Genomic DNA, 13,763 nt, shown 5'->3' on the forward strand with positions numbered 1-13,763 from the left:
CTTTAACTCACAAAACAACACTATATAAAATCCTGTGCCGAAAAGCAAAAATTTCATATTTATTGGGACGGAGGGAGTATTAGTACCCATGTTACTAGAGAAGTGTCTGGCCACTTTTGACATCTCAATTCACAACACATATGTAATAATCCAAAATAATTGAAAAACACATTTATAGTATATTATATTCATGTTCAAATCCAATAACAAAGGGAAACATAAAATTAAAATTGAGATATATATGCCATGATCCCTATTCACCTATACGGCTGGCCTGGCTTGGACATGAGCCTGAGCTGGACTGGGCCAAAATATAGGCGGGCCTGGCCAACCCAGCCCACTTGACAACTCTACCTATACTCTACAAGCACAATATCCAAACCCGAGCTCACTAATCACCCCCTTCTTGCCCTATCAATGCTCCGGTGTTAGATCAACCCTAGACGCAATCCTCATTGCGCCAAATTAGCCTCGCACAACGTCTAAACGAGCCCTAGCATTGTGCGCGTACACTTGAAGGACTAAATCAACGCGTTCCAATTGACTAAATTGATCTCCAGGAGCGACTAAAATGACCTATCCGCCTTCTCCACCACCCCACACTAAAGTACATCTGTACATGTTGATAAGCGCACACCCCACCATGACATGCTCATCAAAACAACACTTCAACGTGCAGCAATGCGTCAAACTACCCAATGTGAAAGAAGAATATTCAGCAACTGCTAAGAACACTCGAAAACGTGAACTCATCCATACGAACACCACACGAGTATATCTTGGAGAAAAACCTTGAGCCGTTTCTGCTTCTTCCCTGCTTGCATACCCTGTTATGATCGCGTTCCAAGAAGAAGAGTTCGGGTTTGGCATCCTTGAAAGCAGAGATATAGAAATAGTGACGGGATTCGGCATTCGACTAGAAATAGTGAACGCCTAATCAAGCGCCCCGTTTCTAGCATTCGCAGCAAGAACAGAGTTCCATGATATAATATCCTCCTCAGCTATTTCTCCGAAAACCATCATCCCACCTGAAATACAGCCGAATTTGTGCATGCATATCATTCAAGCAGTTGGGTATGTACAGCTAAACAGCAGACAACAAAAAAAAAATAGCACAACTTACTATTACAAGTTCCCTAATTAACTATTACACAAATTAATTGCTAATCAAGAACAAGTAAATCCTATGCTATTACAGTTTCAAAATTTTCAACAAATACAATAAGGCATCAACTAGTTCAATATACAATCAAAACAAAGTGAAAAACATGCATAATGCAGAGAGAATATTGAACTATGGAGAAAAGCAGCATGTAATGTTTTAACAGAAATTTAACTGAATAGTTTTTGGTTACAAACATTGTCCAATCCAACATTCAGGTTTCATAACAGAAACAACATGATAATACACTTGAAATGATGGGATAATGTGACATCTGACCCATTATCTTCTCTCATTTGCCTGAAACACAAGCATAAGCATTTTAGATAAAAAGAGTAGTGAATTAACGTGGTTTGTGCAAATTAAGAAAGGAGTACGAAGGCTAACCTGCGACTTCTCATCACAAATAAGAACGGTGGCTACGAATTTCAAAGTGATATTCTGATAATTTTTCCTCGGCAGATGCATAAACTAAGGGATTGCAGTCGACTAATTCGATCACAGGTGTTTCCCAATAGCAACCACACAACCAATCGAGATGTTTCAATTTGTAGCAGTATCGCAGGCTTATGAGCTTAAGCCAACAGAGGCTTCCATCTTGAGCTCTCAATTCCACCAAATCAGAGTCCTCAATTACTAGGCCCTCAAGCTTCGAAAAACAACTCGATTCTATATCCCACTTTGGCCCTCGAAAGGCATAATCTTTTAGTATGAGGTTACTAAGATTTGGTAGCATCGAACCAATCTCGTTCATGAACTGCCAAGGATACCCTAAACCACTCAAACTCAATGCTTGAAGACTTGATGGGAACATTGAAAGTGGAACCATACTCTTCCACTTCATTACTGGGTATACTACATTGTATGTAAGACATATCAAATTCTGGAGTTCCTCTGAGATATTAGCCAAGCCACTTAATGAGTTGCTATCATCATCTTCATCATAAGGCTTCCTAACACTAACAATGCATAGAAGCATTAAGTTCGGGATTCTTTTAAGAATTTCTATAGTGCAACTCTTTGTACCCACGCCTATAATATTACAGACTTTTTCCAACATAGCATTAGAATCAGAATTCGGGGTTGGTAAGTCTCTTGCTGCGACTTCAAGAAGTTGTAGGTTTTGCATGTCCCATATTTCCATTGGCATATATGGCAGAACTCCACGCTTTATAATGTGCACATATGAATAGATTCTCAAGAATTGAAGGTGTAAAAGGTTGGATATTGATACAGGGAGCTCTTTGTTGCAAATTAGAGCAAGATACTTTAGACAAACTAGTTTTAGAAATTCAGGTGGAATATGATAAAATCGAATACTAAGAGCATTTAGTACCCTGAGCAACTTAAAATCTATGGTATGTATCGACACTGGATAAGGGTGGAGAGGACCATAGCAAAGGAGAGAACGTAAAGTGGATGAACAATCACTTTTTATTGAATCATATACTTCTTTCATGGCAAATAAAGAGTTAGAATGGGTACACAACCGACGTTGGTCTTTTATAACTTCCTCGCAACTTTGTAAAACATGCAAAAACTTGATTTTACTAGCTTCTTTCTTGCACAAGTGCTGCCAGCAAGAATGCACACGGCATATGGTATTTGAAAACCAAGATACTTGATCATAATCGAATAGAAGAAGATGATAACTATCAGCAAGCACAGTGATGATATTGGACAGAAAGTAATCCATAGTCTCTGCTTTATCCATAACCTCATCCAAATTTTGTTTTCCAATGTATTCCAAAAACCCCTCCGCTCTCACACACCATACTTGATAGTATGGATTAATATCTGTATAGGGGGGGAAAGCTCCCAAATAGAGAAAAACCATTTTGAAAATTTGAGGTAAGTAGTCATAGCTTGAGAAAAATACCTCTGCAATTTGATTATATGCATCCACGAAGACTGAACTATGTTGTTTTTCAGCTACCTCAGTCCAGTATTTTTGGATACTCTTGTCGAGCTCTTGGGTACTCTTGTTGGCTTTTCTTAGGAGATTTGCAACTGTAATTATCATAAGTGGTAGACCTTCACATTTTTGTGCAATCTTCTTACCCATTTCCTCAAGGTCGGGTGGAAAACCTTTTTCACCGAACACCTTCTTACCAAGTAATTCCATACTTTCTTCTTCATTCAACAAGCTTAATACATGATTAATTGGAGAATTTCCAATTCTTAGCCTACTTGTAAGTAAAATTCGGACATTCCTTTTTCGCAAGTTACCCATTAATCGTGTGTCCCATTTCCATACATCATCTAGCACAATGAGACATTTCTTATCCATGAGTCTCTCTTTCATGAGTCCAAGTAATTTATCGTTGTCATCATTGTCTCTCTGGGTAAGCATTTGGTGGTGAGTGTTAGGATCCACCTGAGCTATAATGCACTGTAATGTTTCATTGAATTCACATTTTCTGCCCACTTTGACCCATGCTCGAAGCTCGAAATGTATCTGAATCGATGGATCGTCAAATACTTTCTTAACAAGAGTAGTCTTTCCAACCCCCGCCATCCCAGTTACTAATAAACAATTCTCTTTAGCATCTTCATCTTCACCTTCTCCACCTAGAAGAAGAAAATCCCTCACTTCTTCAAATAGATCGGACAATCCAACCATGTTTGAGTTGATGCCACGAAAATCAATTCTCGAGGAAAGAGATTCACCTTCTTCTTCAGGCATATTCAGCAGCTCCATATCGTACTCTGCCTCCATCAGCGTCATCCTCTCGATGAAGCGATCGACACTCTGGCGCAGACTCTGCATATCAACTAAGAAAGGCAAGCGATCTCTCTTGCTTTCAAGCTGTGGAAGAATCTGATCAGCGTAATGGGATTCGAGTAAATCTTCGAATTCCCATATGACCTCTTTGATTCGATCATCCAAAGCGTTCACCTTCGCCCTGATCTTGCTGTAGCCCGTGTTGTCCAATTTGCTCAGAACTTCCAGCAAAAAAGACATAGCATTGTAGGCAGATCGTAAGATCTGTGGAGAGGGAGGAACCAGCGAAATGCGAGACGATTCTAGAAGACTCTGAATCGTGTTTTTGAGAGAAACGGCAGCTCCATAAGCAGCCATCACTGGGTAGTGTGAGAGTGGTGGTAGCGAAGGCGGAAGAGAGGAGTGGTTGGATTTTTAGATTATTTAGATTAAGAAAATATTTGATATAATTACTCCTTTCATCCCATAATACATCACACTTCTTTTTAGCTTGTCCCATAAAAGATGTCACATTTCTTTTGTTTGAAATTTTTTTTTTCTCACATTAATATAAATATACTATTTTTTCTCTCTATTCAGCACACAAAACATGTCCTAAAATCAATATGTACTAAAATCTCGTATTATTCCCCAAGTGTGCTATCTATTAAGTTTCAATAAGATCAAATGGATGGTGCAAATGTGACAGGTCCTTTATTAAAGTTGTCTCCTTCGTTTGTTAATAAAGTTGTATGCTTTTGTTGGGATGCAAGCTTGGCTTGTTACATCAAGAAAAGCAGAATATTACATTATTGAAATACGAGCTCATAAGATGCTGTTATCTCAAGATATTTCCAAATTCTTGTCAACAAAATCTTATTCCATCCAATAGTCATTTTTCATTGTGGACTCATCTTAAAAATTCATCTCGAAATTGTTCAACAACTAGTGTTGTTACTTGTTAAACTAGCTAACCAATTCGATCCTGCCTGAGCCCACCGGGCCAAAATGGACGAATCAAAGCAGGCAAACAAGCTCGAATTTCAGTCTTCTTGGCGTATAGGCTCTACGTTTTTCGACTCTCAGGCCGCCCGTGAGCTTATGCTCTACCGGCCCGACCCTACCGAGCCCGAGTAGCCCATATTCACTCAGGCACAACAGACATGTAATAATCCGATATAAAACTATAAAACACATTTATAAAATCCAATAACAATGGGAAACATAAATCGAAGTGAGATATGTATGCCTTGAACCCTATTTACCTCTACTCTTGAAGCTCAATCCAACTATAACCAGCTCCTTTCCTCACCTCTCTCTCCTTCATCACCCTCCGCATCTTCGCCGCCCCGTCCCAATCCCCACGGTGAGCATACATATTCGACAAGCTCACGTACACAAACTCATTATCCTCCTCGAGCTCCACCACCTTCCCAGCTGCAACCTCAGCCACCCGAACATCCCCACAGCTCACACATGCACCAAGCAATGCCTTCCAAACGATCCCACAAGATCCGAATCCGAGCTCACCAATCATCCCCTCAGCACCCCTTACATCCCCTTCTTGTCCCATCACCTTTATCATCAAACAACAATGCTCCAGTGACTGATCAACCCTATACTCAATCCTCATCATGTCAAAGTAGCCCCTCACGACGTCTAAACGAGCCCCACCATGCCAGCACGCGGATAGAACATTGAGGAATGTGATCTCATCCGGCTTCAAATCTATAGCCCCTTTCATCTACTCGAAGAGCTCAAACACTTTCCTCGTGTCACCATTGTGTGCATATCCTGATAACAACGCGTTCCAAGTGACTAAATTCTTCTCGGGGAGGGACTCAAACAACATCTCCGCCTCCTCCACCGCACCACACTTGAAGTACATATCGATAAGCGCACTCCCCACCACAACATGCTCGTTAAAACCAAACTTCAATGCGCAGCAATGCGTCAAACCACCTAACGTGAGAGAGGACAATCCAGCAATACTGCTAAGAAGTACACTCGAAAACATTGATCTTTTAAAGCTACGCATCGCTCTTAGATGGACGGATATTGGATATTCCGAAACCCGGGTTGCCTTCCTCATACGTCATAATTCGCCTACTGCATAAGTAGTTCATACAAATGATATTAGAATAAGCAAAGTTAAAAATTTGCACATATATAAACTATGAAAAAATTGTCCACATACTGCATACCACATGGAACCGGCCAATTACTCGTGCCGCATCTCAGTCCAAGCATTCGAAGGCTCAACAGATTCTACGTACTCTCCTGGAACGTCATGATCAGCTGCTTCATATGCTTCATCGGAAAGATGCTCGAGGGTAGACAGTCTAGCAACGCTGCTAAAAACACTAAAAAATGTGAACTCATCCATACGAACACCACAAGAGTGCATCTTGGAGAAAAACCTCGCCTCTTCCCCTGTTTGCATACCCTGTTATGATCGTGTTACAAGAAGACGAGTTCGGGTTTGGCAATTAGCATCCTTGAAAGTAGAGATATATATCGATTGTATCTATAAGCTCGCTGCACAGGACTAGGCATTCGACTGTAAACAGTGAACGCCTAATCAAGCGCCCCGTTTCTAGCATTCGCAGCAAGAACAGAGTTCCATGATACAATATCCTTCTCAGCCATTTCACAGTAAACCTTCATCGCACCAGAAATGCAGCCACAAACGGAGTTGTTGGGTATGTACTGCTCCAACAACGACAAAATGCAATAACAAAAATAACGGTCCTACTTACTATTACAAGTTCCCGACACAAATTAATAGCTAAACAAGATACAATATAAAAATTTTCATCAAATATAAAGACGCATCAACTAATTCAATATACAAACAATCAAATCAACTACTATCACATATAAGCATATGATTGAAATTTATTTTAATGCGTCGGGTCTTACCTCACTCGTTTTAGATAGACTAACAATCAACAATCTTGAACACACATAATACAAAAAATATAAAAAACACACAAGCAAAAATGTAGTACTACTAGATAAGAAAGAAATAAACTGATGTGGTTTCTGCAAAATTATGAAATAGGAAGGCTAACCACTTAACCAAGTTGAGAGTCTAGCTATGACTTGTCATCTCAAAAAGAAGAGTAGCAACGAATCTTAAAGTGAGATTCTGGTCTTAATTGCTTGGCTGATGCGACCGCTAAGGGATTGCTCTCAACTAATTCAATTGTTGTTGTGACCTGCATTGAGGGATCACGTGCCCAATCAAGTTGTTGTAGTTTGTAGCAATGTCGTATGCTTAGGAGGTGAAGCCTTGGGAGGCTTCCATGTTGAACTGTCCAACGTACCAAATCGGCGTCTTCAATTACAAGTGTCTGAAGGTTCAAAAAACACCCCGATTCTATATTCCACTCTGGACCTTGAAATGCATAGAGTTGTAGCTTGAGGCCCTTAAGATTAGGTAGCACCGCACCAATTTCATTCATGTGCTTCCATGGACATCCTAAGCCAGTCAATTGCAACCTTACCAGACTTGATGGGAACATTGAAAGAGGAACCATAGATTCGTACTTCATGTCAGGATACACTACCATATATGAAAGTGTGATCAAATTTTGGAGGTCCTCTGAGATGTTATCCAAGCCACTCAATGGGTTGATATCATCATCGTAAGGCTTCAACTCCATCAGAATTCCTAATGACTTTAAATTAGGAACTCTTTTTAGGATTTCTCTAGTGCAACTCCTTACACTCACACCCAAAAGAGTCGAGAGTTTATCCAGGGTAACATCAGAAATTGGGATTGGTAGGTCTCTTCTCATGACCTGAATATGTTGTAGTTCTTTCAAGTTCCATATTTCGACTGGCATATCTGATGGAACTCCACGCCTTAAAACATGCACACCGAGATAAATGAACAAGGATTGGAGCTGAAAAAGATTGGATATAGAAACAGGGATCTCTTTGTTACAAGTTAGTGCGAAGAACTTTAGACAAACTAGCTTCGTAATTTCAGGAGGGATATGATAAAATCGGACCTTAAGAGCATCTAGTACTTTTAGCAACTTGAAATCCAAGGCATGTATTGGCACTGGATATGGTTGGTTAGGGCCAAGACAAAGGAGAGAGCGGACCGTTGACGCGCAATCACTTTTTATTGAATCATACACTTCTTGGAAGGCAAATAAATTGTTGCTATGAGCACACAACCGCCGTTGATCTTTCATATCATCATAATAACCTTGTAAAACATGCATAAACTTGATCTTACTTGCTTCTTTCTTGCACAAGTGCTGCCAACATGAATGCACACGAAACATTTTCTTTGAAAACCAAGATTGTAGATTTGTTTCGAACAGAACAAGATGATGCCGGTGAGAAAGCATTCCCGCGCATTCATATATAGAATCTTCTAAATTACGTTTTCCAATTGGTTCAAGAAACCCTTCGGCACACAACCGAGCACAGAAGGTTTCCATACCAATATTAATATATGGTGGGAAAGATCCTAAATAGAGAAAAAGCATTTTCAAATATTGAGGTAGGTATTCATAGCTTGGGAAAAGTACCTCCGATATTTGACTATATGCATCCACGAATATTGAATTATGTTTTTTACCGGCCACCTCAGTCCAGAACTCTGGAGTCTTGTCTTCTTTGGATAGGAGCTCTCCAACTGTGACTAACATAAGTGGAAGACCTTCACATTTATTGGCAATTATCTCTCCCAGTTTCTCAAGGTGGGGAGGGAACCCCTCTTCACCAAACACCTTCTCACCAAGTAATTTCTTACTCTCTTCTTCATCCAACAAATTTACTCTTACACCTGAAGAATTTATCGTATTTAGCCTGCTTGTAAACAAGATTCGAACATTCTCTTGAGGCAAGTTAGCTATCATTCGGGTGTCCCATTCCCATACGTCATCCAACACAATGAGACATTGCTTATCTTTCAATCGCTCTTCCAAGATTCCAGCTAATTTCTCGTCATCATAACCGTCTCGACCTTGAGTGTTGGGATCCAGTTGAGCTAGAATGCATTTTAATGTTTCATTGGATTCACATTTTTTGCCCACTTTGACCCATGCCCGATGCTCGAAATGTTCGCGCACTAATGGGTCGTCAAATACTTTCTTAGCAAAAGTTGTCTTTCCAACTCCTGCCATCCCAATAATTCCACAGCAGTTCTCTTCATCTTCTGCAAGAACCACATCCCTAACTAGTCCAAAATCATCAGGTATTCTAACCATCTTCGAGTTGATTCCACTGCAATCAATTCTTGAGGAAAGAGGTTCACCTTCTTCATCAGGCATATTCAGCAGTTCAATATCGTACTCCGCCTCCATCGCTTTCACCCTCTCGACGAAGCAATCAACACTCTGCTGCAAACTCTGCAAATCCACAAAGATAGCTGCCATGTGATCTCCTGAGCTTTCGAGCTGTGGAAGAATCTGTTGATACACATGAGATTCTAGTAAATCTTCGAATTCCCACACAACCTCTTTGATTTGTTCATCCAAAGCATTCACCTTCGTCCTGATCTTGCTGTAGCCCGTCTCGTCCAATTTTAGAAGAACCTTTTGCAAGCGACTCATGGCCTCGTAGGCTGGTGGTAAGATTTGTTGAGAGTGAGAAACCAGAGAAATACAAGACGATTGTAGAATATTTTGAATCGTAGTCTTAAGAGAAATGGCTGCACCATAAGCCGCCATCACCACCGGAGGAGAGGAGTTGGCAACGGCCTTTAGGTGGTGGGATTTTGTATTGCTAATCACGTGTATTGATTACCGTTTAAACTTAGAAATTAGTGTAAAGCTGGCTACACATATTAAGAAAATTATTGATGGTACAATGTCACAAGCTCTTTGTCTCCATGTTTGACTAATAACCATGTTGAGGATATTATTGAATACTGTAAGCCCATAAGTTATGGTTTTTTCAAGATTTTTTTATGATTTGTAGTCAATTAACATTTCTTACTATAAACAGTGCAATATCATATAACCAAACACAAATCAAAGTTTAAATTGCAAACGCATGCATTTTAGTTAATAAAAAGAATTCGACTGATGTGTTTTGTGCATGCAAAAATTTACATCATCTCAACTGCAATAGTACTCAAACTCCTAGCAGTTTTGACAACACTTTTGGAAATAGTCAACAACATGATATGCAAGCATATCCACATATTCATGAATTTCGAGTAAATGAATCTCTTTAATATTTTACTCCCTTAGTCCCACAAGAATATGCGTTCTTTCTTTTTTAGTCCGCCCCACAAGAATATGCACTTTCTAAATTTGGTAAGTCTTTACTCTCTGAGGTGAGACTCATTCTCCACTAACAATACTTTATTTACTTTTTCTCTCTACCTCTCTCTTACTTTACCAATTTTTACATTAAAACCTATGCCGAACCCAAAGAGTGCATATTCTTTGGGACGGAGGGAGTATGAAATATATTCTTAATTAGATGAATGTGATTTTAAAGTTTGTGAAAATCTAGACTTAGTTTGGAGTTATTGATTCCAAAAGCAACAAAACTCTATATTTCACAAGTAAATTTGAGAAAGGAAGTTTTTCACCAAATAAATTGTACTCCTAGTATCCTACAAAGTTGCACTGCTTTTCTTTTTACTTTCAGGATTTAATTATGACATGTGCACTGTATGTTCAATTATATACTGGGTTGGGCCTAATTGACAATTTGCCACAATTAGTAATTACTACCTCCGTCCCCCAAATATTGACACACTTTGACCCGGCTCGGGTTTAAGGAATGTAATGGAAAGTGAATTGACTTTGACCGGTCTAGGGGAATCGGATAAGGGGAAGCGCACACTGAATGAACCATGGTTTGCTGACTTAGCCAACTACTTGGTCACGGAAGAGATGCCAAGTTCAGACGAGATTTCCCGGACCCAGAGGATGAAGATTAGAAGTGAAGCTAAATATTACTTTTGGGACGATCCTTACCTATGGAAAATGTGCTCAGATCAAATGATTAGACGCTGCATTCCCGAATGGGAACAAAGAGATGTGTTAATTCATTGCCACACGTTAGCATGTGGAGGCCACTTTGGGCCAAGGAAGACAGCAAGGAAAGTCTTAGACAGCGGTTTTTATTGGCCGATGCTAAATAGGGATGCTTTTGAATTTTGCCAAAGTTGCTAGAGGTGCCAGCAGACGGGGGGGATTTCGAGAAGAGACGAGATGCCTCAGGTCCCAGTGATAGTGTGCGAAATTTTTGATGTGTGGGGAATGGACTTTATGTTGGTGCACGCAGCGGAAGAGCATGTAAATAAATCACATAATAATCAGATCTATTTAGCAGATTATTTAGACAAAATCTATTCGCGTAATTATCACATGTATCATGCTCATAACTTGAATTAATCATGCTTTAAGAATATTGAAAACCTAAAACATGCTTTTCTACGGAGTAGAATAATACCTAATTAATTCTCCAAAGAATTGAAGATGGCTAGCGACTTCTCCACGTGTAGCTTTAAGTACTAGACCACAAATCTTCTCTCTGGTTCCCGAACTGTACTCTAATATCAGTGTGGGCTGATCTTACTAGAATACTAGGACTTAAATAAAGAAGACAGAAGAAATCCTTTTTGGAATAGGACTCAAATTCGAAATCTCCTACAGCTGGGAGAGATCGAAATTTTCGAAAATTGCAATATGAGATATTGTGTATTTTCTGTCTCCTTTATTCTCCTATTTATATTAAGTTCCTTTTGGGCCCAGACAGGGATCTATGGAAGGCTTTGGATATGGGCTCATCCAATTTACTTTTTACTAATTAAATTGAACCCACAATTTAATATAAGTTATAATTGGAATATTACGAGCAGCCACTACAGAAGTAATATTGAACTCTCCCCATCCAAATCCGAAATTATAAGTAATCCGGGTTTCCGTTTATCTTTCATTTCCCGTGCTTAAGATTAATATGTCCATTAATTAATTAATGTCTGCTATTGACTTAATTAATTAACTTCTTATTAATTCCAAGAGTGGACTTAGCATGAAACACTCATTTATTATTCATAGAGTAATCATACTCCAACTAGCTAGGTTCCGAATAATAAAACTTAGTTTCGCGCTCCTCTTGAGGACATTATCAAACGAGACTCACCTCGTGCACGATTCAATATAATAGCAATCCTAGCACCGCTAGATATCGATCACCACTGCCCAATATATCAGGATAATTGGGCTACGAAAAACCCGCACCATTTGATAAGTCAAAGCAATGCATAATCAATACCGTATGCTCAATGCTAACCTACATTGATTAAGAAATAAATATTTATCAAGACCTCGCCTTTCAGTAGATAGCCCAAGGCAAGTCTTGCTGTTAGATCCGTTCAGTGCTATACCACACCAATGTCATCTTATTTCAGTAAGGCTTAGAAATATACGGACTGACATTGCAACCTTTCTCGATGGGTAGTCTAATTCCATCTAGGTTGTGAAATTCATATTTTTCTTTGTTTAGAACTGACCGTATTACCTTAAAGTGGACGACGCCCACAACCGGTCTACTAAAACAAAGACTTAGACTTTGTTAAGTTAACTTATACATTTAAACATGCATTAACATCCATTAAATGTAAAACATAACAACATTATGACAAAAATAATCTGTTTTATTCATTGGAAAATAAAATAAGAGTTTTACAGTATTCAATCACTCGAAACGTGATTTCTAGTATACAAACTCTAACAATCTCCCACTTATACTCAAAACACTTTCGAGTATACAAAATGTGCTAACGTCTAAATCTCCCACTTATACTGAAAGCGGATTGAGGTCTTGAATTAGTCGAACTCCCATTCCTTCAACATGGCTTTCATACGGCTTTACCGCTAACGCCTTCGTGAAAGGATCTGCCAGGTTGTTTTCTGACTCAATCTTGACCACTTGTATGTCTCCTCTCTGCACTATATCTCGAATGATATGATACTTCCTCTCTATGTGCTTGCTCGCCTTATGAGCCCGTGGTTCCCTCGAATTTGCCACAGCACCAGAGTTATCACAATAAACGGTGATGCGCTTGGGCATATTCGTAACCACACCTAAGTCCAGAAGGAAGTTCTTAAGCCATACAGCCTCCTTTGCAGCCTCCGAAGCGGCTACATACTCGGCTTCCATGGTAGAGTCTGCAATGCATTTCTGCTTTACACTCTTCCAAACTATAGCTCCACCTCCTAAGGTAAACACATATCCGGAAGTTGATTTTCTCGAATCCAGATCAGCCTGAAAGTCTGAATCTGTATATCCTAAAGGACAGAGCTCGGCTGCATTGTAAACTAGAACATAGTCCTTAGTCCGATTAAGGTACTTGAGTATGTTCTTTACGGCAGTCCAATGTCCTTGGCCGGGATTTGATTGATATCTTGCTACCATGCCAACAGCAAAGTAGATATCGGGTCTAGTACAAAGCATAGCATACATGAGACTACCAACTGCCGAGGCATATGGTATTCTTCTCATCTCTGCTATCTCAGATGCTGTCTTAGGACACATCTCTTGAGACAACTGGATGCCATGTCTAAAAGGTAGGAAACCTTTCTTGGCATCTTGCATGCTAAAGCGTCTAAGTACCGTTTCGATGTAAGATTCTTGGGATAAGCACAACATTTTCTTACCTCGGTTCCTAAGAACCTTGATACCGAGAATGTGTCCCGCATCACCCATATCTTTCATCTCGAACTGGCTGGACAACCAAGTTCGCACTGATGACAACATCTTTTTATTGTTTCCAATTAGAAGAATGTCATCTACATACAAAACTAAGAACACAACATTTCCTTTTTCAACCTTCTTATACACGCAGCTTTCATTAGGGCATTTTTCGAATCCAAACTTTTGAACAGTTTGATCGAAACACTGGTTCCATGA

The 13,763-nt window shown here is 39.6% G+C and overlaps 1 protein-coding gene and 1 pseudogene across 1 annotated transcript; both read right to left on the reverse strand.

Annotated features, from left to right (window-relative positions):
• Nucleotides 1-165: 165 nt before the first annotated feature.
• On the reverse strand, nt 166-9,559 carry LOC125202311 (uncharacterized). The gene is made up of 7 exons (XM_048100688.2): nt 6,989-9,559; nt 6,483-6,575; nt 6,092-6,312; nt 5,901-5,975; nt 5,615-5,857; nt 1,550-4,299; nt 166-1,462 (listed from the first exon to the last, which is right to left on the reverse strand). The coding sequence occupies exons 1-6, from the start codon at nt 9,557-9,559 to the stop codon at nt 1,563-1,565; spliced, it is 5,940 nt and encodes a 1,979-aa protein (XP_047956645.2). The 3' UTR covers nt 166-1,462; nt 1,550-1,562.
• Nucleotides 5,031-5,948, reverse strand: LOC125202265 (putative pentatricopeptide repeat-containing protein At5g47460 pseudogene; annotated as a pseudogene).
• Nucleotides 9,560-13,763: the final 4,204 nt, after the last annotated feature.

This window comes from Salvia hispanica, chromosome 2 (assembly GCF_029641045.1).
Source record: "Salvia hispanica isolate PSC_SH4W2 chromosome 2, Shi_PSC_v1, whole genome shotgun sequence".
In the NCBI taxonomy this organism is placed as follows: domain Eukaryota; kingdom Viridiplantae; phylum Streptophyta; class Magnoliopsida; order Lamiales; family Lamiaceae; genus Salvia; species Salvia hispanica.

Excerpts from the sequence above, each read along its gene's own strand:
- LOC125202311 (XM_048100688.2), bottom strand. The coding sequence starts at position 9,559 with ATGGCGGCTTATGGTGCAGCCATTTCTCTTAAGACTACGATTCAAAAT. Across the intron at positions 6,313-6,482 it reads ATATTGTATCATGGAACTCT|GGTATGCAAACAGGGGAAGA; the intron begins GTTCTTGCTGCG and ends CGATCATAACAG. Across the intron at positions 4,300-5,614 it reads AAAGTGTTTGAGCTCTTCGA|ATCCAACCACTCCTCTCTTC; the intron begins GTAGATGAAAGG and ends AATAATCTAAAA.